The following is a 26,962-nucleotide window of genomic DNA, read 5'->3' as shown; positions in this document are numbered from 1 at the left end:
GATTCTCACACCGACCCACAACCCACGACTACCTTTCATCAAGCCATCACCAAACCAGTCCAACGGTCCAGATTACTTTTAATCTATCTTCGGATACGTGGAGGGTCAATTATTCCGTAAAATGCAATTATTCAAGTAAAATCTCTCCATCTCCACTCCATCATGTACGCCACTCCTCCTCCCTTCGTCTCCATTTCCTCTATAAATATCACGCGAGATCGGAGAAAATCGGATCGAATTTAGTGTTCTCCACTTCTCGTTTCCCCCTTTTTTCAAAACCCTAGGGAAGAAGAAATCCTTAAGAAGAATCCAATTGGAAGCAAGGGAGCAGGGGAGAGATCAGACTGAGGTACGTTCTTCTCCATCCTCTCCCCCCTTCGTTTGTTGATCCGTTTGATGGCGATCGGGCTACGGTTAGGGTTAGGCTTCGGGCTCCCGGTCCTCCTTGGGATTCTTACGGCAGCTCTCGCGGTGGATCGCGATCTGGCTTTCTCTCGCCATCTCTCGCTGGTTGTCGTCGGATTGGGGTTCGCGGGTGCTTTGGGCGGCTGTATGCTCTATATGCGTCCGAGGAAAAGAGGGGAGGTTGAGGACCAGGTCACTGGAGAAGAAGACTTGATCAAGAAGACGAGAGCGGAGAGCTTGATCCCTTCGGCGGTGGTGGAGAACGAGCGCATGGCAGCGAACAAGAAGGTGATGGAGTGCGATGGGGTGAACGGGAGTAGCGGGGTTGAGATCGACGAGGATCTTCACAGTCGGCAGTTGGCGGTGTATGGGAGGGAGACGATGCGCCGGCTCTTCGCCTCCAATGTTCTCGTCTCGGGGATTCAGGGCCTTGGTATCGAGATTGGTAAGTGTTCTGAATTCTCTCTAAGTTTTTCAGTATTTTATATGATCTCCCGCGAGTAATTTCGTCTTGCTTTGGATTAATGTTCTTCCTATTTTCTGATGCCATGGAGGAACTTTTAGGGAAGTACCTCTTCCTAGAGGTTGTGCTTGATTTTGTCAATCTTGTCAGTACTTGTTTAATTGTGCTTGCACCATCAGATTTGAACTATAGTTCAGCATTAAGCAATTATATGATCTTTAGTGTTGTGAGAGCGACCTATGTGAGTTATACGCTTTATAGATGGGACTTGGCGGTTAATGTTGAGATTAAGTTGTTGTAGGCAGTATATTAAGTCAAAAACACAAATAAGTTCTATGTCGTCCAGCTGGGGAACCACGAACACATATTAGGTTGCATTCTATTGTACAGAGACTGCATAAATAATGTTTTATGCCTTTTTAGCAGTAGCATAAACAAATGCACTAATTTAGATGTTATTAATAAGATATAGGTTGCCAAAAGTACCATCAACTCTACTCATGAATGTATGTGTGAACATGATGCTTGGGGTTCAGATGTATTTCCATTTATTGCTCAGACATGTATTTTGGGCTGAGTAAAAAGTTATATTTCGGGCTGCAAAGAAGTGCATTTTTTCTTTTGGGGATTTGTTTTGTATCTTTCCTGTTACTCATGAGACATGCAGTTGTGGTCTGAGTATGATCTGTCTTTATTCTTTCAGCAAAGAACCTTGTTCTTGCTGGTGTAAAGTCTGTGACCATACATGATGAAACGGATGTTGAATTGTGGGACTTATCTAGCAATTTTTTCTTCTCGGAGGATGACGTTGGTAAGAACCGAGCTACTGCTTGTGTTCAGAAGCTCCAAGAACTCAACAATGCTGTTATGGTATCTACCCTTACTGGTCCTTTGACGAAGGAGCAGCTTTCCAGTTTCCAGGTTTGTACTCATATGCCAATTCCTTCCATTTTATTTTGTTGTATGTTTAATTTCTTGATGCAGCTTTTGCTTTATTAGCATCTGCATGCTGTCACACATTTGTTTCTTCAATGTGCATTTGTGTGTTGTTTTTGTCTTCTTTTCTTTTCATAGATGTAAATTAAGATGCTGCGAAACTACTGGTAATGGTATTTTTAGGTGCATCTTGGTGAAAAAAGGCAATAAGAAAAATAAAAATAAATATATATATATATATAGGCAGTTGATAGAAAGTTTTGTACTGTAACTATGTATTATTTGATGTCTAGCACTTCTGCTCTTAAATGATCAGATTAGCTAGTTCATACTTCACTTGTATTTTGCATGCCTTCTATGTTAATAATGAATTTAACCTTATACAGAGTCTAGATCTGACTATTAAAATAGGACCTAATCACTCAAAGTGCTTACTATGGTACAAGAAAAGAAATGCTCAAAACTTCTATTTAGTTGCAACTTCTAGAATTGTGATGCAAATTTTGACAGATAAGGGCCTCATATATATATATATATTGGTCAACAATTTGTGTAAACATTTAAAAGAGGCTCCCTGAGATGATGGTATCCAAGTATCTTTTCCATGTAGCATATGAATATTTGGAACTCTTGAAGATCCATCCACCTTTTTAGCCACCTCCTTTTAGCTTAACATGTGAAGAGAAAAGGAAATTACTGATTACTATATCTATGTTGATGTATATTTTTGTTTGCGTACACATAATACATATAGTTATTGAAAAACTTCGAACTTTTTCGTCGTATTTAAAATTCTCATATATTTTATTTATGTTGAAGTCATCATTCAACTTATGGAGTGAACGTTTGGTAAAGTATTTGGTCAGTACAAGTTGAGTTCCGAATGTCTGTGTATATGTTGAATGTGCAGCTACTGAGAGGTTGTTTCGTTGAGCTATACCACTAATTATTAGGTGGTTATTATTGTTTTTCCATATAAAATCTATGTCATCTTGCTTCCTTGAATAACAATGCATTTGACTTAGATTAAATTGAGTTGCAAATTATTATATCCCTTATTCTTGTATAGTATGCAAAGTATGTACATATCATGCTAGTGAATTATCGACATCGATACTAAGAGAACAAGTTATCCCTCATGACCACCTATTTCAATGTGTGCCACTAGAAATTGGTTCTATCTTACTTAAAACAAACCTAATTTAGCATGTCTTATAACCCTTTTGATAATTCCAAGATTTGAAAAATTGAGATTGGGATTGGCCTCATGATAAAATGATATGTATCAGCCATATTGGCCATTGGGATTGGATTAGATATTATTTAAAAATATAGGAAAATTCTTATTTTTTTTAAATGACAATTATTAAAAAAATAGCTACTCACATATAAAGCCTAAAAACTAAAAAAAAAAATAATTTACTCAAAACTGCTGCAATGAAGAAGGGGGAGAGAAAGTGGAAAAAAAAAGAAAAAAATTTGCCGCAGTGAACGAGAGAAGAAAAAAAACTGTAGTGAAAAAAAAGAGAGAAATAAATAAATAAATCATATAGTTGAAGTTGTCAGAATTGGATCTGCATTGGTGGAGCTTGCCAGAGCTGGATTTCTGCGTTAGCCTCTATACTAGCACTATAGGAAAAACAAATATTAAACCTCAAGGGCAAACACATTCTGAATGATAAACACCCAAAATATCCAAGCTTTATTGCTAGTACTGGCTTCCCTTCAATCAAAAATAGATCATGAAGCATTGTAGCTATAATCTACTAAAGCTAAACCCAAATAAACACGACACACAACGGCCTTCAACACATAGAAATGGGACATGCCTAGCCGAAACCCAAAGCCATCAGTATCAAACAAGTCAGACTATGACCAAGGCCAATGGAAATACTCTGACCAAGCACCATGAAGACTTGGGCAATAACTATGGTAGAGAGAGAAACAGTGAATGAGGGAAAGAGAGAGAGAGAGAGGAGAGAGAGAGAGAGAGAGAGAGAGAGAGAGAGAGAGAGAGAGAGAGAGAGAAATAGTGGAAGAGATGAGGAAATTTGGAAATGAATTGGCTCGAGTCGGTTGGTCTAGGTTGAGATCAGCCCGGATTGACCGATCCCACCAATCCTAGTGAATTGATTACGGGTTTGGTCAATCTCGGTCCGAATTGAGATGAATCGATCCTTCAAAATTATTTTATTGTGACGTTTGATCTATATAAAATTTTACTTTAATTCTAGAAATCAAAGGGGAATTTTGATTTTATTAAAGTTATTTGCCCAAACTTGAAAGATTTGAGAAAAATTGGGAAAAATGATAAGATTAGAAACTATTTGCATATGCTACTCTAAGATTGAAGGACTTCATATTAGCTCTTAAAACCTATTTGAAGGCCCTAAAAAGGTTAAAAGTCTATATTTTTAATATTAAGATTATTCGGTGCGATAATGACACACCGGCTTAGTTCGGTATGAGACATACCGATATGTACCATGCCTAGCCAAGGTTGGCACACTCCATGTCTTTGACACGGCAATTCTTGGTATGTACTACATTTCCTTTAAGCATCATTGATTCATATGTTATGTCCTTCCAATGTCCTGCTTGTATTAGTATTACATCCTTACTTGTATTCTTTGTTTTTTTTAATAATCCACTCAAGTAAGTCGGCTTTGCAGGCTGTAGTCTTCACTGACATCTGTTTGGAGAAGGCGATTGAATATGATGATTATTGTCACAATCACCAGCCACCAATTTCCTTCATTAAAACTGAAGTTCGAGGGCTTTTCGGCAGTGTATTTTGTGACTTTGGTCCAGAGTTCACTGTTGTAGATGTTGATGGTGAGGAACCACACACAGGTATAATTGCATCTGTTAGCAATGACAATCCTGCACTTGTCTCATGTGTTGATGATGAACGGCTTGAGTTCCAAGATGGTGACCTTGTAGTGTTTTCTGAAGTCCATGGAATGACAGAGCTAAATGATGGAAAACCAAGGAAAATTAAGAATGCAAGACCATACTCATTTACACTTGAAGAAGACACCACTCACTTTGGTGCATATGAGAAAGGTGGTATAGTTACACAGGTCAAGCCACCCAAAGTCCTGCAATTCAAACCATTAAGAGATGCAATCAGAGATCCAGGGGAATTTCTTTTGAGTGACTTCTCAAAATTTGACCGCCCACCTCTTTTACATTTGGCTTTTCAAGCATTGGATAAGTTTAGAATGGATTTGGGACGCTTTCCTATTGCTGGATCTGAGGATGATGTTCAAAAGCTGATACACTTTGCTGTCAGTATTAATGAAAGTATGGGTGATGGCAAGATTGAAGAGATTGATAAGAAACTTCTGCACCATTTTGCAAATGGCTCCAGAGCAATTTTGAATCCTATGGCAGCCATATTTGGCGGTATTGTGGGGCAAGAGATTGTGAAAGCCTGTTCAGGGAAATTTCACCCTCTTTTCCAGGTGAGTTATGGGTATCTCTTATCCTCCTTTATCGTGCAAGGATTAATCTTGAATATATGATTTTCTGTTTACTAAGAGTTATCTCACACCCTTACATGTGTATCTTAATTTTTTGGCAGTTCTTTTACTTTGATTCAGTTGAGTCCCTTCCTACTGAACCATTGGAGCCTAGTGATTGGAAGCCATTAAGCAGTCGGTATGATGCTCAGATCTCTGTATTTGGATATAAGCTTCAGAAGAAGCTTGAAGATGCCAATATTTTCATGGTAGGATCTGGTGCTCTTGGATGTGAATTCTTGAAGAACCTAGCACTAATGGGTGTTTGTTGCAGTCCAAGTGGTAAGCTAACAGTAACAGATGATGATATCATTGAAAAGAGTAATCTCAGCCGCCAGTTTCTTTTCCGTGACTGGAACATCGGACAGGCTAAATCCACTGTTGCTGCTTCTGCTGCCATGTCAATTAACCCTAAACTTCATGTCGAGGCTCTTCAAAACCGAGCAAGCCCAGATACAGAAAATGTGTTTGATGATGCTTTCTGGGAGAGCTTGGATGCTGTTATCAATGCATTAGACAATGTGACTGCAAGAATGTACATAGACTCTAGGTGCTTGTATTTCCAAAAGCCACTTTTGGAATCTGGGACTCTAGGCGCTAAGTGTAACACACAGATGGTCATACCTCACTTGACTGAGAATTATGGAGCCTCCAGGGATCCACCTGAGAAACAGGCGCCGATGTGCACGGTCCACTCATTTCCTCATAACATTGATCACTGCTTAACATGGGCACGGTCTGAGTTTGAGGGTTTGCTTGAAAAGACACCTAGTGAAGTAAATACTTTCCTATCCAACCCAAGTGTGTATACCTCTGGAATGAGAAATGCAGGTGATGCTCAGGCTAGGGATCTGCTTGAACGTGTTCTCGAGTGTCTTGAAAGGGATATATGTGAGACATTCCAAGATTGTATCACCTGGGCACGACTGAGGTAAAGTTCAAATTCGTCTCTCTTGTTTCTTTTTTGTCCTTGTTCATTTGGAGATTTTCTTATATCTAGCATTGGCATTTGGTTTTTATATGCATGAAGTTTTGGGTGCATAAAGGATTTCATCTGTTTTGGGTATATTTGTTTCTCAAGTTTGAACCAAATATCAACAACCTTCTTTTAATTTATGCTCCCTTTAAGGAGTTTTTTTTTCTTTATTGTCCTTTTGGAATTTAAGCTGATTGATATGCATATTTCTTTCAGATTTGGGCTGGAAGATATCCTGCTGTTTTCTTTTTTTCTTTTATGCATGGTAAAATTGTTCAATGAATACATAAATATAGGATAATTGTAATTAAGTCTGGACTTAAGTAGCTTATTGCAGGATATTAATAATTTCAAGTCTTTTCCGATGCTCTTAAGTAGGCAAATCTCTTGTTCTCATTAGCCCCTTTTTCCAATTACTGACATTACATCTTTATGCACTCAGGTTTGAGGATTACTTCTCAAATCGTGTGAAGCAGTTAACCTTCACTTTCCCTGAAGATTCTGCCACCAACACTGGAGCTCCATTCTGGTCTGCTCCTAAACGTTTTCCGCGACCATTGCAGTTCATGTCTAGTGACCCTAGCCATCTGCAATTTGTTATGGCTGCTTCAATATTAAGGGCTGAGACATTTGGTATTCCCATACCCGACTGGGCCAAGAATCCAAAAAAGTTGGCTGATGCAGTCGATCATGTATTGGTCCCGGACTTTCAACCAAAGCAGGGAGTCAAAATTGTTACAGACGAGAAAGCCACTAACCTCTCGTCAGCCTCTATTGACGATTCTGCTGTAATCAATGATCTCATAGAGAAGTTGGAAGAGTGTGCCAAGAAGTTGCCACCTGGATTTCGGATGAACCCAATTCAGTTTGAGAAGGTCCTCTATTTTTATTTTTCTGAAGTAACAAACTTTTTCCTTCCAACTTGAATGAAAGCAGTCTTTATTAATATCTTCTGATACTCATCTTTTCTTTTGTTGAAACTTACTGTTGTCCTGTGATAATAAGAGAATTGTCTGTGTAGTGAAACATGTGTAATTTGTTACATCTTGTTTGCTGAAATTACAGGATGATGATACAAACTACCACATGGACTTCATAGCAGGTCTTGCTAATATGCGTGCAAGAAACTACAACATCCCAGAAGTTGATAAGCTGAAGGCCAAGTTTATTGCTGGAAGAATTATCCCAGCAATCGCGACCTCTACAGCTATGGCCACAGGTCTAGTCTGCCTGGAACTTTACAAAGTTCTTGCTGGTGGGCACAAGGTGGAAGACTACCGTAACACTTTTGCTAACCTTGCACTCCCTCTATTCTCTATGGCGGAGCCAGTCCCGCCAAAGATTATTAAGCACCAGGATATGAGTTGGACAGTTTGGGACAGGTGGGTTGTAGAAGGGAATCTTACTCTCAGGGAGCTCCTGGAATGGCTGAAGGAGAAAGGATTAAATGCCTATAGCATCTCATGTGGTACATCTTTGCTTTATAATAGCATGTTCCCCAGGCACAAGGATCGGATGGACAAGAAAGTTGTCGATCTAGCAAAGGAGGTGGCCAAGGTAGAGGTGCCCCCGTATCGACGCCATCTAGATGTCGTGGTGGCTTGCGAGGATGATGAGGATAACGATATTGATATTCCACTAGTATCCATTTACTTCCGCTGAGCTGGAAGTTATTAGTGGAACTTCACCTGTGAAAAATTTGTTAGTTTGGAGTAATAATTATAAGATTCGTAGAGTGCTGATGATATTAAATGAAAACAAGCGGAAATGTACTTTGTTGTGACCTTATTTGATTCTGGCTAGCCTGCTGGATCTCACTTTCTTGAAAGGCTTGGCTGCCGCTCCTTTACTTTGTTATTTCTTGTACTATAACATTTGCATCAACAGCTGATCATTTTTTTTATCATGACAACCTTTGTATCATTGCCATTTATGCAGGATCTTCATTTACTTATTTCTTGGACCCTGAGTTGGAATTTCCATAATCTGCATTTTGTATCAGCACCCAATACTTAGTTCACAGCATGTTAATGCTACAACTTAGAAATATGCCTTGAGTGATATCTGCTATCTAAAGTGACAAAATGATGTATCGGATGCCTGATTTGGATTTGTATCTTTAAGCTTTGCTTTCTTTCTGTTATGGAATTGTCGTACTCTCCCCTTTGCTGGCTTATCTTTTAATATATCAAATGCTTTCTACAAAGTTCTATTCACTCTATCTAACGAAAAGATGGTTGGGAAGTCTGCTTTTTGACCTTGTTATAAATCTGAAGTGTTCACATTTTAACATAATGTTCAAATCTTTAGGTTGCACCATTTCTGATACGCAATCAGCAGCATGCATTGGTCAAGCTTTCTTGGTGACAAATTCATTCTGGCACGAAGCTAACTGCCAGATTGTGATGCTTTATTCAATGGAGGACATAGTTAAAATAGTTTATTGATTACAAAAGCGTTTGTAGTCCAACGGTCTTCCAAGCAATAGACCCGGGTTCGACTCCCGGCAAACGCATTTTTTATTTTATTTTATAAAAATAATAATTTCCCCTATTTTGTCAACCTCAACCAGCTTTTCTAATTTTGAAAAAGTTTAACATGCTAAAATCCTTTTAAACAAGTTATTTTCCCGACGAGAAGTTTCTGGCTCCATGGCTTCAAGACTCAACGACGTGGTTAACGTAAAACGGTAGAAATAAAATTAAAATGACCCACTATACAAATGAGAGTCACTCGACTTCCTCACGACAAGTCATCGCCACGTGTACTGCTCCACGTCACGACAGAAGCCCACGTCACCTTGAAAGGCACTTGGCCCCACACCATGAATGCTATAAGACAAACATGCCAAATAGCTGAAAGCCAAGCCACCAAGCCTCTCTTCTGCGTGAAAGAATACGATTCACAAAAACAACGTTCCTTAGGAGACTCATTCAACCTTCTAAGACTCAGTCTTAGCTATCCCCCTCACATGACTCCTCCATTTGTCATTGGCAACTGTTGACTATAAAAGTAAATAATATTAATGTTGACATTGAAAAATTATGATAAGGACAAAGCCACAACAACAACAATTAAATTTAAACTCGACAACAAGTGTATTCTTATTTTATATCTTGCATTACCGTCTCAAATATATATATATATATATATATATATCTCTTTGCAACATCCTGCTATTCTAATATCACTATCTACATTAAATATGTGGTGGTGATTACTCAACTAAAGACTAGAATAATTGAGAATTATTCCATTTGCTATAGAAACTGATTGTTATTTAGCTGATGGAAGAAGCATTATAAGTTGGATATTTGAGAGGTTCACAAACTGATTATATACTAAAATTGTTACCAATTACAGTACATCTATTTTTTTTTAAAAAAGATTATTCTGGGGAGGAAACTTCCTATCTTTCAAGGTGTAATAGCCTAAAATTAATAAATTTTAGCAACTTACACTTTCTGAAAGGACCCGTTCATGGTTGATCGAATTGAAATTAAATACCCATAGGTGATGGAGAGCAACAGGAGCATTATATTAATCTCTGATACCATTCTACCATCAATTCAGTCCACTTCTTTCTTCTTCTCCTACACCATTCCCTAGAAGTTTTAATTGGACATTTAATGGCTTTTGGTTTAAGATAGTGGTGTTAACAAAACAAATAAACTAGGTTTGATAATAGAAAAAAAAAATACTTTCTTCTTACTTCATCTTCACACTCCAGGACTCAGCTATGTAAACAAGTTTACACAACAACATAAACACAAAATGATTTGCAAGAGAATTTCATTTTATAATCACATTAGCAATAGTGGACCAAAATACATTTTATGTGCAAACAAGCATTTTTATTTTCTTGACCTTGCGGCATGTTATTAGTATGTATCATTTATGCACAATATTTTTATAAAAGGGTTTTTATTATTTAATTTTTCATTTATAATAATAAATTTTAATGTTTACTGTATATATAAATTGTACGTCCTCTATTATAATAAAATATATATCAACTATTAAAAATATATACACTCAATTTTATATATGAGACTAAAATTCTAAATACAATTAAATTATAAAAGCCCTGGTTTTATAACCTCTGTGAATATTTTTTTAGGCATATAAATATAATTGCAGTAAAGTAAATCTTGTTTGGAAGCACACAAGTTATGCCTATGTTTGCTACTGTCAAAACACTTGATCATACCAAAAAAATAAATAAAAACTTAATAATATGGACGGCTTAATATTCGTGTTAAGAGCGTTAATCTACATATTGCCATTGTAAAATTATTTTCTGCATTATTAAATACTGCCTGCTGATGTGGCTTCGTCCTTTTTAAGATGGTTGATGTTTTTGAAATGGCCAGTTTTGACTTTTACTATTTTTTATAAATATTATAAGTTTAATATATTTTTTTGTGAGAATAAAATTTTTTTTATTAGAGAGATTTGTCTGGCTTATATTTGAAGAGGATTAAGCTAATTGTCTAACTTATGTATCATTTAGGAACTCATAATCTATATATAAAAAAAATAGGTTAAATAATATTTTTATTTTTCTGTATTTAAATTTAAAATATTATTAAACTTCATAAAAACTCAACTTTAATAGAATTTACTATATAGTCGGCATAATCTAAAAAGTAACATAAATAAACACACGAGTATTCTTCAGAGAATAAAATATGCTTATATAAGAAAGGAGAAGAAATTAACTATATAGTCTATATAATCTAAAATGTAAAAGAAGAAAATATATGAATATTATTGGAAGAAAAAGAATGCTTATATAAAATGAGAAATATTTTTGTCCGTAAAAATTAGAAATAGAGAGATTTCAGCACGCTATTTATTAATTTTTGAAATTTTTTAAAATTTACAGTGGACAGAAAAATTAACAGTCTCACTTTAATCATAAGTATGTAGACATGTTTGAGACTTTTTAAAATACAGTGAAATAAAATAATTTTGAAGGGCATAAATATATAGAAGTAAAATATATTTAACCCTAAAAAAATACTTTTAAAAGTTTTTAAAAACCAACATTTTCAATGATTACTAAATTTATATTTTTATAATAAAAATTATGTAATTTACGCAAGTGATAGACACAAGTAAGCTTATTTTCACTATTTTAAAATTTGAAGAATTTTTTATACAAATGACCGCTATTTGAATCTTACTTTATTTCTTTATTATTATTATTATTATTATTATTATTATTATTATTATTATTATTATTATCATCATTTTCTCCTATAACTTAGTCCACACCCTTTCTACCTCTTCTTCTGAGAAACAGAGGGGAGACCAAACCAAAGTAAAGCCATGAATGGAAATCAAAGACTAGGAAATTCCGATGAAATTATTACTTCTTTCCCTTTTGGGAATCCCATGTCGAAATCACAGCTTTTGATTCCGCGTGCCTCCACCCTCTAAACAAGCCCAAAGTTCTTCCTTTTCCTAGCCTTTTTATCCTTTCCATATTCAGCTGCTTTTAATTCATATTCTTCTTCTTCTTTACACGACCTCGAGAAAAAGCAATTGGGTTGCTTTTGAAGGGAAAGAAAGAGATCTTGCATGTTTGATATGGAGAAGTGGAGACTTCGGATAGTCTATTTCTTCTTGCTGCTCGCTTTGGTGTATGAGAAGTTCCAGCTTTCCGCCTCTCTCAATGCTGAAGGTCTGATTTTGATTAGTCAAACGGCTTTAGGATTGATGTCATGAATTGGGTTCCTGGCATTGTTTGTTTCTATCGAGTTTGTTTGACTTTCTTGGTTGTTTGCACACATAGGGAGCGCTCTTCTCAGATTTAGAGAGAGAATAGAAGTTGACCCATATGGTGCCTTGTCGAATTGGGAAGAAGGGGCTCTTGATCCTTGTTCTTGGGCTGGACTTGAGTGCTCAGATGATGGAAAAGTTGTGGCTTTGTAAGTTACTGGTGAAAGCTCAGTCTCTTTCCTCTAGCCGCCCATTAAGCATGAGTTGTTTTGCTACTGATTTTGATGATCTGCGTTCTGCTATGCTATTTTGGTTTATCTGATGTTATGAGCAATTTGGTTGGGAGAGCCAGATTTATTTGCAATTTTGCGCTGTGTTCATTAGGCTGACATCTCTCTGCTCTCTATCATGTGGCAAAATTTTCGTTGGATACCAGATTTAATCCCTTAGATCCTTTTCTTTTTACTGCTTCTTGCACCTAAAAGCTAGAAGGACAATGCTTGAGAGTTCCTAGCTTTGTCCAGGAGTAGTTTAATCTTGGTATTGTCTACGTTAAAGAATGCGAGTTGGAAGAATGCATAGATTTTATAGAGTTCTCCAACACGTAATATTCTGCAGCTTAAACATCTTAACAGCAGTCAATAATAACATATCGTTAATTGAAGATCATATGGGATTTTTCAGAATTCAGTTATTAAACTGTATCATAGACTTACCATGTTGTTTATGGTCACATGATATGGACACTGGAAATCTGTAATTCTGCATACCAGGAAAGGGCCGATTAGGAGGCTAAAGCAGCATGAAGTTATGCATATTAGGCCGCAGTTACCCCTCAAGTTGAACTAGCATGAATGAATCTTGCAAGGATATATGAAACATAGATAATCTCAGTTACATTTCAAACTTTGAATATGAAAAGAAAAAGTGAAGATGTGAAAGATGTGCTTTACCAAATTTGCTCTAGTAACTATGGAATGCTCCTAATACTGACTCCTGCCATCAAACTGATAACATTTTCCTTTGTATTGTGTCTGAAATGTAAAGAACAAAGACTCACATGTTTTAGTATGTCATAATGACTTTCGGTAAATAAAAGAAATGCCAAAGCAAGTATCTTGTTCTAGTATTCTTTCTATTATTGTTACACAATTTATTGTCAGTATGGTGATTTATCTCCTCTCTCCAAAATAATGCACTTGAAGAAAGTGCTTAATTGCATTGCTCAGAGAATTCTACCTTCATTATAGTCTTCATCTCTTCCAATTTAATGTGGAAGTGTTCTTTTCTTTTATGCTGATAGCTTTTCTTTCTAATGTTTAAATCATTGTTTTGTTTAGGAATTTGAAAGATCTTGGTCTCAAGGGCACGCTTGCGCTTGAACTTGGGAAGCTTATTCATCTAAGGACTCTGTAAGCCTTTCTTTTTCTTGTCCTCTATGTGTTTTACATTTCAATTTTTTCATTCAAGTTGTTGTTAATTAAATCCTCCAAGCTAGTTTACTTTGAATGGGAACTTTTAAACTATGTACTACCTAAAGATAATGTGGAATTTTTAATTTATGATCTACGCAACTTTTGGAGTTTTTGTAAATTAGTTTTTGCAATGTTTGAAATGTTTAGGGGTGATATGTTTGAAATGTTTGAAATGTTTGAAATGTTTGAAATCCTCCAAGCTAGTTTTTGCAATGTTTTTAAGTCCATGTTTAGGAGTGCAATGTAATAAGTTTGACATCTTAGTCTTCAACTGCCCACTTTAAATGTTTTGTCATGAAAGATAATAGTAGTAACAAATAGAGGTTACTATTTATATTCATAGCATTACCCACCTTAACCCCTGAACTTATCTTTCTCATAGCAGGAAGGAACTTGGATCTTAGGGTTCATCCCCTTAAGTTCTCCAAGTTAAGGGCTGAAACCACCTTGTAGGTTTCCAACTTTCCACCTAATGGTAAGAAGGTAGGTTAGCAGCTCATGATGTTGCATAAAACTACATTCTTGTGTGCCTATGCTGCCTGAAGCCCAGGTTATCATCAGCAATGATTTAAGTGCAGGGCTGCATATTTTGTGCAGCCTATCACATGCCATGCCACACATAAAATAAGGTTGATATACAAAATATTCGCCACTCACGGTGCCATTAGTACACCCGGTGGCACTATGTGGGTGTTGGCATCTCCTCCATGTCATTGGACTTACTCATTCTAGTTCTCTATGGTATAATTTATTGTTGTATACTTGTATTACTCTAGTAGATTCCCAAGTTGCAGATCTCTCTCTATTGTTCTAGTTCTTCGTGATATGCTAAAATTTGTTCTTGGAAAAAATCGATTTTATTTAGGTTGCTGATATGACATGCATAGGGGCATCATGCAGTTTTGTTCTGTCATCTTTATACATTATCTTATGTTTGTTGGTAAGCTTATGTGGGGATGTGGGGTTAAGTTTGTCTCTTGGCAATATATCATGTGCTCCTTGAATGCATTCTGTTTTTTTTTTTTTTCTAATAGAAGGTATTTTCCTATAAAAAAATGTATTGTTTATATCACGTCACTCAAACATATGTTGTATAAGTATTTATGTATTTATGGATGCATGTAATTACGGTATGTATCTAGGAGTGTAGCTATGTATGTATAAATATAGGGTCTATCATTTGAAGTTTCAATGTTCTGTTGGAACCCAATTTACATGATTACTTTCTTTGTACATGTTATACATATGTCAATCGTGTTGAAGTCCTATTGTATTTTGTTTCAGAGATTACTGGTCTCTTGTATATCTTTTTTATGCTATCCTCCTTCTATCTTCATGCAGCAATTTGCACAACAATTCGTTTTATGGTGTCATCCCTAGAGAGATTGGAAACTTGCAGAAGCTGGAGGTATTGGATTTGGGACACAATAATCTCAGTGGAACACTTCCATCAGATCTTAAAAGAATTTATTCCCTGGAATTCCTGTGAGTAGAAGCCACAAGAAATATGCTAATTTTTAGAATTCCATCTTTGAAAAGATAAGCAATTTCCATTTCATGATATTATTGCAGGCTGCTCAGGGGCAATAGATTTTCTGGTGTTATGCCACCCGAATTGCAAGTGCTCAACACGCGTTCTGGGATTATAGTAGATGAAGATCTGGCAGACAGAAAATCTACAGCAAGGTTTTGCTCTTCATCTACCTCTATAACTGGCTGCGTCTGATTTTATTTTTGAGCTCTAAAAGGTCTCATCTTATCATAGTAGATAAGAGAAATAGTCAAAGCATGTAAGCACCCAAGTTTTCCTGAGCTAAATTTTAGCATAACATGAATTTGTTCTTATAGAAATTATACCATCTAAGAGAAAGCAAATATTTATTCTTTACTGACAGGCCTTAGTAAATGACAGCTGCAGATTGTATGCTTGTCCATAATTAGTTTATAATTCCAAAAGAAGTTACTCAGGAAAATTTAATTCCCCAAGCTGATATTCCAAAACCCTTTCATCGATATAGGAGTCTTGGAGGTGACACTAGAAGGAGATTGCTAGCAGATCAACAAGACAATCCACCTGCAGATGGAGCAGGCACCAATCTAGCCCAATCTCCTTCACCCTCACCTAATGGACCTCCTCCACTCTCACCAAGCTTCCCTGCTCCTCCTCAGCCCAAGGCAGACACCCCTGCTAGTTCTGGTGATACACAAGCACCCTCAGGCAAATCTTTTGCCACTGTGTATATAATTATCGGGTCAGTTGGAGCAGTTTGTTTTCTTGTTGCCTTGACAGCCATCTACTTCCTTTGCCTCCGAGGGGACAAGGGTGATGTTGTCATGCCTTGGGCTACAGGTTTGAGCGGGCAACTGCAGAAAGCATTTGTGACAGGTTAGTTTATCTGTGCACATAGATTTCCAGACTGACTTTCATTTATGTCCATTGGCTTGATGACGCATTTTCCATGACAGGTGTGCCTTCACTCAGACGATTAGAACTTCAAGCAGCTTGTGAAGATTTCAGCAACATTATCGGTACTTTATCAGATTGTACATTGTACAAAGGAACACTCTCAAATGGTGTGGAGATAGCAGTGACCTCTACTTTGGCTACATCTGCTGCAGAGTGGTCAGATCAATCTGAGGCTCAATTTAGGGAGAAGGTAAACTCACAATTTATTGCCTTTCTTCTACTTATTTAAATTGATACACGTTCTAAACTCAGGCACTGGTTTTGTTTTAGATCTCAGTGTTGTCCAAAGTAAACCATAAGAACTTTATGAACCTTCTGGGGTACTGTAAGGAAGAAGAGCCATTCACCAGGATGATGGTATTTGAATATGCTCCAAATGGGACACTTTTTGAGCATTTGCACAGTGAGTATCCAAGTTTACCTAGTTTTATGCTGTTCTGCTGCCTCTGCAGTCTACATAACTTCGTAAATTCTCTTACATGGATCAAAATTGTCATGAACTTAGAGCCTACGTGGAGTCAACTTGTTAATGACAATAGTTTTCTCTAGTCAGTCATATCATTACCATTATGATTATTCTGATGTAGAATTTTGAATCTGTGTGCAGTTAAAGAAGCAGAGCAATTAGATTGGCCCGCACGCTTAAGGATAGTAATGGGTGTAATATACTGTCTCGAGCATGTGCACCAGCTCAATCCTCCTGTAATTATCAGAAATCTCAACTCATCGTCAATCTATTTAAGTGAAGATTATGCAGCACATATTTCCAATATTGGATATGGGACCGAGGCAAAAGAATCTACAGAAGATTCAGAGAGCCCGGATCAAGAGAGCATTGTGTACAAATTTGGGATACTGCTGCTTGAAATAATCTCCGGAAGGCTTCCATTCTCCGAGGACGATGGCCTGCTTGTACTCTGGGCTTCGAGTTACCTCACCGGGAAGAGACCCCTTAACAACATGGTTGATCCAACACTGAAATCAGTCCCAGAAGAGGATATCGCTGCACTGTGCGATGTGGTACGGTCATGTATAAAGCCGAATCCGAAGGAGAGACCAACGGTCATAGAAATTGCAAGTCAGATGAAAAACATTACATCAATGCCACCAGAAAGAGTAACTCCAAGAGCATCTCCGCTCTGGTGGGCCGAGCTCGAAATTATTTCAACAGAAGGGTAGTTATGACTTAAGAGAGGAAGATTGTGGAAGTTGGTTGGCTGACTCCTCTTTTTCTCTACCCTATTTGCATTGCTTTAGCTTGTTATTCCTTTACACCAACTTCTTGTAAGTGTGCTCCTTGTAAGTTATATCTCTTGTGGTCACGGGTGCTTGTGCTATTTCTTGTGGATGGATTTGAGAAAGGAAGATAATCTGTTGCATGGATGAAATTGATAACATATAAGCTATCTATCTATATTATTTGATCCTATCAAGCAAGACCAAATAAATTCCTCGTTTTTTTCAATTAGATGTTAAGGGGTAGGATCTATGTAGCAAAGTTGTTCCTCTTGATCTTGGAGGAGTTATATGGTAACCAAAATAGGTATCCTTGGCTAGTTGTAAGCTCAAATAATATAGAAGTTAAGGAAAAAAAAAGCTCTTATATACTGAAAGAAGAGGATCGCATTAATAGACACTTGTACACTGTAATGATTAGTTCATACAAGTCCAACATCTTCTTCTTCTTCTTATTAGGCAATCCGCAATCACAATATGCATGAGATATAATTAATACCGCGAAGATAGCTTAATTAGCTTCTCCTATTTTTAGAGTTTAATGCGCGAAGGAGCCAGGGATCTGAGGGAGGTTTGAGCTGAGGCAGACTACAAACTTTGTCATCCCTTCTATCTTGGTTTCTTTCACGTCCACCTTCTACTTCTCCTGAAACCCTGTGAGCGTTTGCAATATTCCTCCTATCACTCTCCCTTCCTCTTGCTCTACATCTACTGTAATCTAAAAAGGACAACCCCCATCCTGGAGTTTGGCTTCTCCTACTACTTTTTTTTCCATCATATTTCTCTGACGAGTACAACTCATGACTAACATCTTTGATGATGGTCCTCGGCGTTCGAATGCAGAGAGGGCTGTCGAATCCGCACACCGCGGGCTTCAAGCTCCAAGGGAAGAAGAGAACCAATCCACAAGCCATTGTGGATGGCCTCTCCCCATGGTGAGCAAATTCCATTTGAAGTTTAGTGTCGGTCCTTCGGGGCGTACTATGACGAGCGTAGGGCGGTGCTGGCGGCGTCGAATGCTTCGCATTACCGATGACAGAAGAACTGGCGATGGCATGCGCCGCCGGGAGAAACCGATCCATGATAAAACTCGGAGACTGCCTAGCAACCTCTCTGCATCCAATGCCGGGTGTCTCGGACAATGACATCCTATCCAATGCATCCATGAAAGATCCATGATCGCTGCTTTTGTCGCTGCGGTGATCATCTGCAATACTGCATTCTGCTCTCAGAGGACCACGTCGAACAGGTGGTGGCTTAGGAGTGAGTGCCCCATGACTGTTGTTATAATTAGAGCAATGTTGTGTTCTTCCTGCGCCTTTCGGCACCCCAGGAGAGCTCTCCCAAGAGAAAGGAATCCTGCTGCTCGCGTCTGTCGATGTGAGGCGCATCGTAATCGCGTCGGAGTTTTTCCCGACGTCGTTCGTGTCGAACGAGCTCCACGAACGCCTCGTCGACATGAGAGGCGCGTCGAGGTCGAGCTGGCGGTGGATTCTCACCTTGGAGTACCGAGCTGCTTCCATGAAGTGAGGGGGGGGGGTGGGGGTGGAGGAGAAAGGCCACAATGGGTTAGCGGGGAGGTTGTGGGCTAAGCTATAAGCATGCAGCGTGTGCAACAAATTAAAGAGAGCATTGATCAGTACTGTTTGTGGCCCAGTGATTTCGTGCAGCCTTTAGTTGCAGGAATCTCCTGATCCCCTAGCCAATGTGAGTTCGCCACGGAAACGGAATTCCTGCAGCTGGGGCTGCAAAGGATCTGAAATTTTGTGGGTAGTTACTGGTTGAGGGTGAAGTAAGGACAGTGGTCGGGAGCAATTCATGTGAGGTTCTTGAATGCATTGATGAAAAAGTTGTGGAATGCATGCACTCTGCTTGATGTATGTAGATGGGCGATTTTGGAGATGCCATTTGGCAACGGAGTAGATGGTTAATTTCTGGAAGATTTGTAGGCCCGATCGAGGTCAGGCTTTGTTCAACCTCATCCAAACCGTCGAGAAACACAAAAACATCTTAATTCATCAATAATATTCTCATTGTCTTTGTCATTCTTTTTCTTTTTCCTTTTTTTTTTTTTTGGAGGAAAAATAGAGGGACCATGTTTTGATACAAGTCTCATATTTGGCTATAATAATAAAATATTACTATAATAAAAAGCAATATAACAAGCTCAAGTGCACAAAAAAGATAACATAAAGTACAATTTTGAAGAAGCACATAACCAAAAGATCCAAAGTCAGTATGTGGCTCAATTGGGATCTGGTTGGGGAAGACAATAACCTTTCTCAACCTATAATTAAAATAGAAATATAAGAATAAAACAAACAACATTAGAATTAGAATTAAAAAATTGACCACATGCAAAATTTCGAGCTACACTAACACGCACCACCGATGACAATACCATAGCACCGTAGGTTGCCACTACGAGACAAGCGAAAAGCCAGAAAGGGAGGAGCATAGGTCAAGTAGAGCATGAGGCTAAGAGAACAAAGAGAAGGGGAGAGAGAGAATAATCACGACAATGGAGAGGAGACATGCAACATTTGGAGGTGCATCTGCAATAGCAACACAACAGTGGAGGTAAAAAAGAGAGGTGGTGGAGGCGCAACTACGGCAACACGATAGCAGTGAAGGAAGATGGACACAAGCAAAGAAAGAGAGGAGGGATGTGGATAGTGAAGGAAGGGTGCGGAATTGATGAGACTACAGAGACCAATGGAGAGGGAGAAAAGTGTAGTGTCACAGTATAGATCCAGTGGGGGCCAAGGAAACCCTAAAAAATTGACGAGTAGAGGAGGACGGTGAGGGAGGACAAACCACAGAGAGAAAGAGAAAAGGAGATAAACATGGAAAAGCTCCTAGGGAAGGCAAAAGACCCTTAGAGAGGGAGGCAAGTAGAGCTAATTATCAAGCGGGCCACTGTCATCTCGGGCTCGGGTCAGGCTAGGTTTAGCCCGATTAAAACCGGTTGAGTTCGAGTCGAATTTAGACTGATCGAGCCTAATGATCACCTCTCGGGGCAAGTCACTGACGATGACAAGAAAGACTCTCAAGACAAGGTGGAAGGATCCGAAACCTAACAAAGGTCTCTCCTAGGGCCAGCAAAAGTCATACAATAAATTTGCCAGTTGTACTCAGAAAGGTACCCTAAGAATTTGTTATTCTTGAGTTCAATTTTGTAGTATATTATACAAACATCTGAATTAAAACAGTAGGATCCGGATCCAATGAGCAATTGTCATCTGCCTGTATATATATATATCCACCATTGCACATGGCTCTCATTATGAAAGGATACTTTCTTCCCATTACTATCCAGAGTGATCTTCCTACAACCACTTATGTGGCGTTGCATTAATTTGTCGACTCGTCCAGTTCTTGTATAGTTGGCCTTAAATTACTCTTTTTCTCTCTATCGTTTAACGCGAACAATCTATGTGGTTTTGCTTTTCGCACTTTACAGAGGCACCTAATTAACTCTTTCAGATCAAAACCAAAGTTCTTGTCTTCTCTTAGAAAAAGTACTGTGTCTACAAGCTGACATGAAATGCCAAAGAGTCCATCTGGATGATTCGGCAATGGAAAAAAAAATTACGGTAAATACTCAAAAATTCAAAATCACATAATACATTTTTAGTGCAAAACACTCCTCTTATTTCTATTGGAAATTATAACATTGATATTACGTAATGTATTTTACAGTAAATCTCAGGAGTTCAAAGGAGGAGAGAGAGGAAGGTGGAGTCCATATAAGACTGCAGCTCATCAGAACTCATCTAACTTAGCATCTATCAGTCCATGTTGGAACTCAATGTTGGTCAAGATAAAAGTACAATATAAGAGAAGATTAGTGAGCTTAGATTGTATATGTATATAATTATAACCTTCGGCAGATAAAATATCTTACACATTAACAGAATAATCCCACTCATTCATCAGAGCTTCTTTTTTTCTTTTTTTCCAATCTACAGAATATAGTTGAAACCAAACTGTCGAAATGAATCTTTTCTTGTTCATTTTGAGGGAAAAAAATTCAGCAGCTAAACTTTTTTAGGAGGGAAATTATAATTTACCTCTGTTTGTGGTTGGCTCGATTTTAACAAATTTAAGTAATTAATCTCTCTAGACTAATATTATATCATTAAAAAAAAATTTATCATTAGCGCTAATATTTTTAACATAAGTAAGTTGCTAAATAACTAAACTATTCGAAACCCATTGTATTTACGAAGGTAAATTAGTTTTCCTGTATTTTTGTCAACTGGCGACTATATTTTAAATCGGATTAGTTAGTATTAGGATAATATAAATATAATTATATTTATTAAACGGATTATATGAATAATAAAAAGATTCATCACATTACTCTAAAAAAGGGGTTAATTAAAATTAGTCAAAATTAGGATGGATAATTGTAATATACTCTTTTCTCTCTTATTAAAAGGGTTTTCGAAGTAGGTAGCGAGAAATTCCAGCCCCATCACAATCTCACTCCCTTCTCTCTCTCTCTTCTTCTTCTTCTTCTTCTGTTACTATAAAGTAAGTGGTATAGACGAAGGAATGGTCGCACAAGTCATCGTCTTCTTCTCATCCTGCTCCTTTCCTCCTCCGGTCCGGTCCTCGCTGTACTTGAACCGGTCCATCCTCTCCCGCTCCCTCTGCCCCTCCTTCAACCTCCTCCTCCGCCGCCGCTTCGCCGGATCTCACCGCCGCAGACGTCAGCCCCCTATGGCGTCGATATCGCTCCAGAGCCCGCTTGTCCACGACGTCGGCTCCGCGGCGGTCACCGCCGGAGCCGCCCTCGCCCTCCTCCGCTTCTGGGAGGAGCTCGCTAAGCGAGGAGTCTTCGAGCAGGTTCGGGATCTCTGCCTCTGCTTAGTTGAGTAGCCTTAAGGGCCGAGATATTTAGGGTTTTAGCTCGATCTTGGAGGAGCGGAAGGTTGGAGGATAAGTAAAAGGTGTAACTTGGAGCATAGATGGAGACAAAAAGGAGATTTTTTTTCAAGAAATGGGACCTATAGCAGGAAGAATTGGAAGTGGATTTGGATGTGGCTGTGGCCTGCGGGTGTACAAGAGTTGAAGTAGGAACGAGTTCTGAGCTGTACTTATAATAATTCGCATTAAGGTTCACAAATGCTCTCATGATTCAATAGAGAATGGGGGATTCAAGATTCTTTGAAGAGAGGAGCCGAGGACTGAAATTAAATTTGGCTAGAGGGCTGGTGAATTCACTGTTTTCGAAGAGTTAAGCAAGTTAGAGAATTTGAAAATAGTTAAACGGATAATGCACTGCACATGCAAGAAGAATAAGTTCTGCCAAGGTAAGCATGAATTTCATTGATGAGTTTGGTGAAGATTTTAGTGTTGAGAGTGGGTTTAAGATCTTTATTATACATATATGGTGGTGATTAGTGAAGTTGCTTGTAGAGTGGTTTGCAAATATAAAGAAGAAGATGTGATGCAGTGAGTACAATTGTATGAACAGTGAGTACTAGGTAATGTGATTTATAAATTAGAGAGATGTGACTACCAAGATGTGAGAATCTATTCTGATAAGGACCATGCATCAGCTAATTAGCTAAAGTGTCTGATCAAGTGTTTTAAGACATCAATTTCTTAAGGCTTCTTCCAAGAGGAGTTATCTCAGGCCACTGATTATTTGAAGATTCAAAAAGAAATTAAGCTTTCACAAAGGAGTTTTTCTATGGAGTCTCACGTCTATAAGCTGGATAAATTTACTGCCTGAATCTTTCCTCTCGTTGATGCAAACTTGCATGTCATTCCTATACCTGAGGAAGATATCTCTAGTAGCTATGACCCATCAATTTCGTCGGGAACTTTCATCTTATGCTTCTATGTGAAACTGCCGGATGTTCAGTAGATGCCATGTTGGAGATAGGGTGTCGTTAATTCTAATTATATTATTAAAACCTCCAAGATACCATAGCCCTATCTGGACTATCAGTGCAGTTATTCTTCTTGATTACTTTTATTTACAAGTCAAGTTTGCTACTTAATGCTTACTGTTAGATAGTTTTCCACCTTCTTGGTCGTGTTGAACTTTATCTATTTCTTCCTTGAATGATTCCCAACTGTCATATTAGTAGCTTAAAATTGTGGGGAAGCAGATGTATCTGGATGCACGTTGCTTCTTTTGGTGCATATAAAATGGTTATAGAAAGCATAACTATAGTTCAATGATTGGGTTTTATCAACCCATGACAGAGGTTGTGGGTTTGATTTCCCCCATAGACATTAGGATTAATATTTGATAGCTTTTCCATTATGTGGCCCATTTTTTGGGTTAGTCCAATTGTGCAATTCTATATATTGCAGAAGGTAGCCCTTTTGGTAATCTATAGGCTATGGGCTTGTGATCGATAAAAAAAGAATGGTTATAAACTTACTATTAAATGATGATAGTTCTTCTGTTTTTGCTTCCTAGAAATTGAATCGCAAGTTTGTGCATATAAGCATTGGGTTGGTGTTCCTACTTTTCTGGCCTCTTTTCAGGTAAAAAGATGTTTGAGGAACCCTTTTAGTTTTCATCCATTTTTTATTTTATTTTATTGACTCTATCCTGCTCAATGCAGTTCAGAAAGCTATGCTCCATTTCTTGCAGCACTAGCACCTGGAATTAATATCATAAGGATGCTTCTATTGGGACTTGGTATATGGAAAAGTGAAGCTATGGTCAAATCAATAAGCAGGCATGGGGACTACAGGTTGCAATCCCACTTTTCTTAAAGATTTGTAGTATTGTATTTCAGTAATCTATTTTCATAACTATAGCTTGCAATATCATTTTCTCTGCCACCTAGAGAACTTCTCAAGGGTCCATTGTACTACGCTTGCACTATTACTCTGGCTACTGCAGTTTTCTGGCGATCTCCCATTGCAATAGCTGCAATCTGCAATCTGTGTGCTGGAGACGGTATGAAATTTAATCCTTGTTATCCGATATACTACTTTATTACTGAATCAATGATTTACACTATTACTTGTTGATTGCTGAATTTGACTCATTAAATTAGATTCTTGGTGAGAGCTTAGAGAAGCAGGCTTGAGATGGCATCTAGAAGATATGAAATTATTTTCCTTGTCATGATGAGAGTAAAATAGCATCTTTCGTAATTTCAGACATTGTAGATGTTATTGGGCTTTTATCTTCAAGTTCTAACTGGATATTCAGGAAAACAGACACAAAAATATCCCTAAATTATATAAGCAATATTCCACCTTTGTGTGTGCTGTCAGGTGTGGCTGATATAGTGGGAAGACGATTTGGAAGGGAAAAGCTTCCTTACAACCCTAGTAAGTCCTATGTCGGCACCACAGCAATGTTACTAGCTGGTTTCATAGCATCAGTTGGGTAAGCAAACAGACTAAGTAGATCATTTATTTCCCAGCAGCTGCTTTTAAGACCTGAAATTTCAATGATTTTTAATGATGCTTACTAAAATTTCCAGGTACATGCATTATTTCCATTTGTTTGGCTTAATTCAGGAGAGCTGGTGGATGGCCCTTGGCTTCTTTTTTGTTTCTCTTGCAGCAGCCATTGTAGAATCATTACCCATCAGTACAGAGCTGGATGACAATCTGACTGTCCCTGTGACCTCTCTATTAGTTGGTGGCCTTCTCCTCTAAACTTTTTCTTGGAGGGATAAGGATCTGATGTTGTATGTCCAAGTAAAAATTGATTATGTTAGTGTCAAAGAATTCTTTGACAAATTGCAATTAGATCTGTGCATGTGGATGGATGGCTAGAAGATCAAACCATTGAAGCACTGTATACTGGTGATCTGCATAAGATTCGGAAAGCCCAGATTTAACATTTCTTTTTCTTTTTCTCACTGTATTATGATATTATCGGACAGGTTTAACAACAAGATCATATGTTCCAAAAAGTTTCTCTAGCTGTGCTGGTTTCTGAAGTAAGTTTGTGCAAGTGCAACAAATAAATTACGAATACGTGGAGAATGGAGATACAAAAATTTGCTTGGGAATTAGCTATTCATTACTTGATAGCCTTCAATTCACATGAACATCAAGTTACATCAAATTTGCACTGGAAAACTACAAATTTCTGGAGATATTCAAACTTTTTCAGGAATTTCCTGCCGTGGGGTTACTTGGCGCCGCGGTCTATTTTTTCTCTGCCAAATTAATCATCCGTTAGTTAAATTCTTTCTAAGAAGGAAGTTTTTAGCATAATTCTTGTTTTCTTTATCATTCGTGAGTAAGCAAATTAGACATAGATTAATAAAGACACTTAAATCACAAAGTATATTAATAATAGTTGGATAATTAGATCGGTCTTTCTATTAACCGAGCCACAGACATGCTCACCATCGTGCTAAAGCCAATGCCCTAAACCGTTCGTTCAAAGTTCTAAATATCATTTTGCTTTCGAATTATTCTTTCTCGTCCAAACCAACACACCACACTGCTGAGTGCTGAGCTGAGTCGAGTTGCCTCTTATCAAATTCATCTTTGACCAGAGTTGACCTCGCAACCTTCCTATAAAAATATCGCGGTGTAGTATCTTCCCATCTGCGCCAAGAGTGAAGGAAATTTTTGCAGCGGGGATTGTAGAATTGTCTGCTGCCTTATTGGAGCAGCAAACTATCAAAATAACAAGACTAAGGAGAGAAGAGACTCATCGCAAGAGAACTTACTGCAATATCGTGTGCTAGTGCCCATATGAAGAAGCTCTCTAACTCCCAAGCATGCTTGGATGTAGATGGAGGTAGCCATCGTCTCTACGAATCCTTGCTCATTTTCGAGCCTCTACGTTCTTTCGTCGTCTCTGAGCGTTCGAAGACGCCTCAGGTAGAGGCAAAGGAAGAGAGAAAGGAGGAAGAGCGCAAAAAGGAACACTATAACCATGAGTGCTATCTCTCCATGCATCTTGTAATTTTTGTCTTCTGTTAACTCCATCTCAACTAGTTGCCGAGGAGCCATTGCAGGCCTTGCAGCTAACAATAAATAATGCCTGTTAGCTCTGTGTGGTCTTTGTCACTTCCCTTATCCTCTTGATCTGTGGATGAATGAGAGAGACAACCAAAACCTTTTTTTTTTTTTTATTCTTTTCAGAGTCAGGATAGTTCTACAGACTTCATCGGACTTTCGTATGATGTGGGAAAGACCGGAAGTTGGCACTAAAGGAAAACTTCGATAAAAAAGAAAGAGATAATTCTACTTAGAACTTATAAACTATCACTGTTTAACTATTTTTTTTTTCATATATACCTTCTGAACGGAAAAGAAAAAAAAAGTTTAGAGATCTTATAGATATTTTTCTTACTTCAGAGGATATGAGTAATAAAAAATTGCATGAATTATATGTGTAAAATAGTATTAGTTCAGAATCCCATGTAAAATTATTTTTAAAAATAATATTATAATTAGTACAAGTGAATGAAGTCTTATCTTTCTAATGAAGAGGCTAGAAATTTATAGCTTAGTATTATATAAGCATGGCTTGGATCTATTATAGCATATTAATTAAGAGAGTTAGTTCAGTTGTCTAATCGAGTCATAGGAGAGAGTGCTAGGAGAGAGAGAGAGAGTGCTAGCCATTCTGTTTAGTCTATTATTAGCGGGCTCATGATATATAAAACAAAGAAGATGGGAATGGGCAACGAGCCATCGCTCTCTCTCTTTAGTTTTGTTTTTTTTTATAAAAAGTATCACTATCTGAGGAGCAGATCAACGGATTTAGCAGCCTCTAAACATCTGCAAGATACTACA

At 37.9% G+C, this 26,962-nt stretch overlaps 4 protein-coding genes and 1 long non-coding RNA gene across 7 annotated transcripts; 3 read left to right on the top strand and 2 right to left on the bottom strand.

The window, feature by feature from the left end:
* Positions 1–211: 211 nt before the first annotated feature.
* On the top strand, positions 212–8,210 carry LOC140788516 (ubiquitin-activating enzyme E1 2-like). 3 transcript variants are annotated; one of them, XM_073137784.1, is made up of 7 exons: positions 212–349; positions 419–850; positions 1,572–1,789; positions 4,477–5,271; positions 5,391–6,259; positions 6,747–7,179; positions 7,370–8,210. In XM_073137784.1, exons 2-7 carry the CDS (start codon positions 553–555, stop codon positions 7,964–7,966), a joined length of 3,210 nt encoding a protein of 1,069 aa, XP_072993885.1. In that variant the 5' UTR covers positions 212–349; positions 419–552; the 3' UTR covers positions 7,967–8,210. The 3 variants fall into 3 exon arrangements, with proteins under 3 accessions (XP_072993885.1, XP_072993884.1, XP_072993883.1); XM_073137783.1 differs by having other exon boundaries at positions 213–349; positions 425–850; XM_073137782.1 differs by having other exon boundaries at positions 231–850.
* A 3,391-nt stretch (positions 8,211–11,601) lies between these two features.
* LOC140788953 (protein MALE DISCOVERER 2-like) lies at positions 11,602–17,402 on the top strand. The gene is made up of 9 exons (XM_073138501.1): positions 11,602–11,993; positions 12,105–12,240; positions 13,372–13,443; positions 14,848–14,991; positions 15,079–15,192; positions 15,525–15,892; positions 15,973–16,163; positions 16,244–16,376; positions 16,581–17,402. The coding sequence occupies exons 1-9, from the start codon at positions 11,891–11,893 to the stop codon at positions 17,150–17,152; spliced, it is 1,833 nt and encodes a 610-aa protein (XP_072994602.1). The 5' UTR covers positions 11,602–11,890; the 3' UTR covers positions 17,153–17,402.
* A 233-nt stretch (positions 17,403–17,635) lies between these two features.
* On the bottom strand, positions 17,636–18,740 carry LOC140789455 (uncharacterized). Its single transcript, XM_073139161.1, has one exon. It carries the CDS (start codon positions 18,730–18,732, stop codon positions 17,725–17,727), a length of 1,008 nt encoding a protein of 335 aa, XP_072995262.1. The 5' UTR covers positions 18,733–18,740; the 3' UTR covers positions 17,636–17,724.
* Positions 18,741–21,652: 2,912 nt separating this feature from the next.
* Positions 21,653–25,116, top strand: LOC140788951 (probable phytol kinase 2, chloroplastic). Its single transcript, XM_073138500.1, has 6 exons — positions 21,653–22,063; positions 23,655–23,722; positions 23,803–23,934; positions 24,031–24,143; positions 24,467–24,581; positions 24,679–25,116. Exons 1-6 carry the CDS (start codon positions 21,770–21,772, stop codon positions 24,854–24,856), a joined length of 900 nt encoding a protein of 299 aa, XP_072994601.1. The 5' UTR covers positions 21,653–21,769; the 3' UTR covers positions 24,857–25,116.
* A 360-nt stretch (positions 25,117–25,476) lies between these two features.
* LOC140788952 (uncharacterized) lies at positions 25,477–26,388 on the bottom strand. The gene is made up of 2 exons (XR_012109117.1): positions 25,888–26,388; positions 25,477–25,762 (listed from the first exon to the last, which is right to left on the bottom strand). It is a non-coding gene; the product is annotated as an uncharacterized lncRNA (long non-coding RNA).
* Positions 26,389–26,962: the final 574 nt, after the last annotated feature.

The sequence above is a fragment of the Typha latifolia genome, chromosome 5 (genome assembly GCF_019914945.1).
Source record: "Typha latifolia isolate L0001 chromosome 5, TyphaL0001v2, whole genome shotgun sequence".
Lineage (NCBI taxonomy): Eukaryota > Viridiplantae > Streptophyta > Magnoliopsida > Poales > Typhaceae > Typha > Typha latifolia.
The sequence above is the reverse complement of the archived record's forward strand: the minus strand, read 5'-3'. Positions and strand labels throughout refer to the sequence as shown.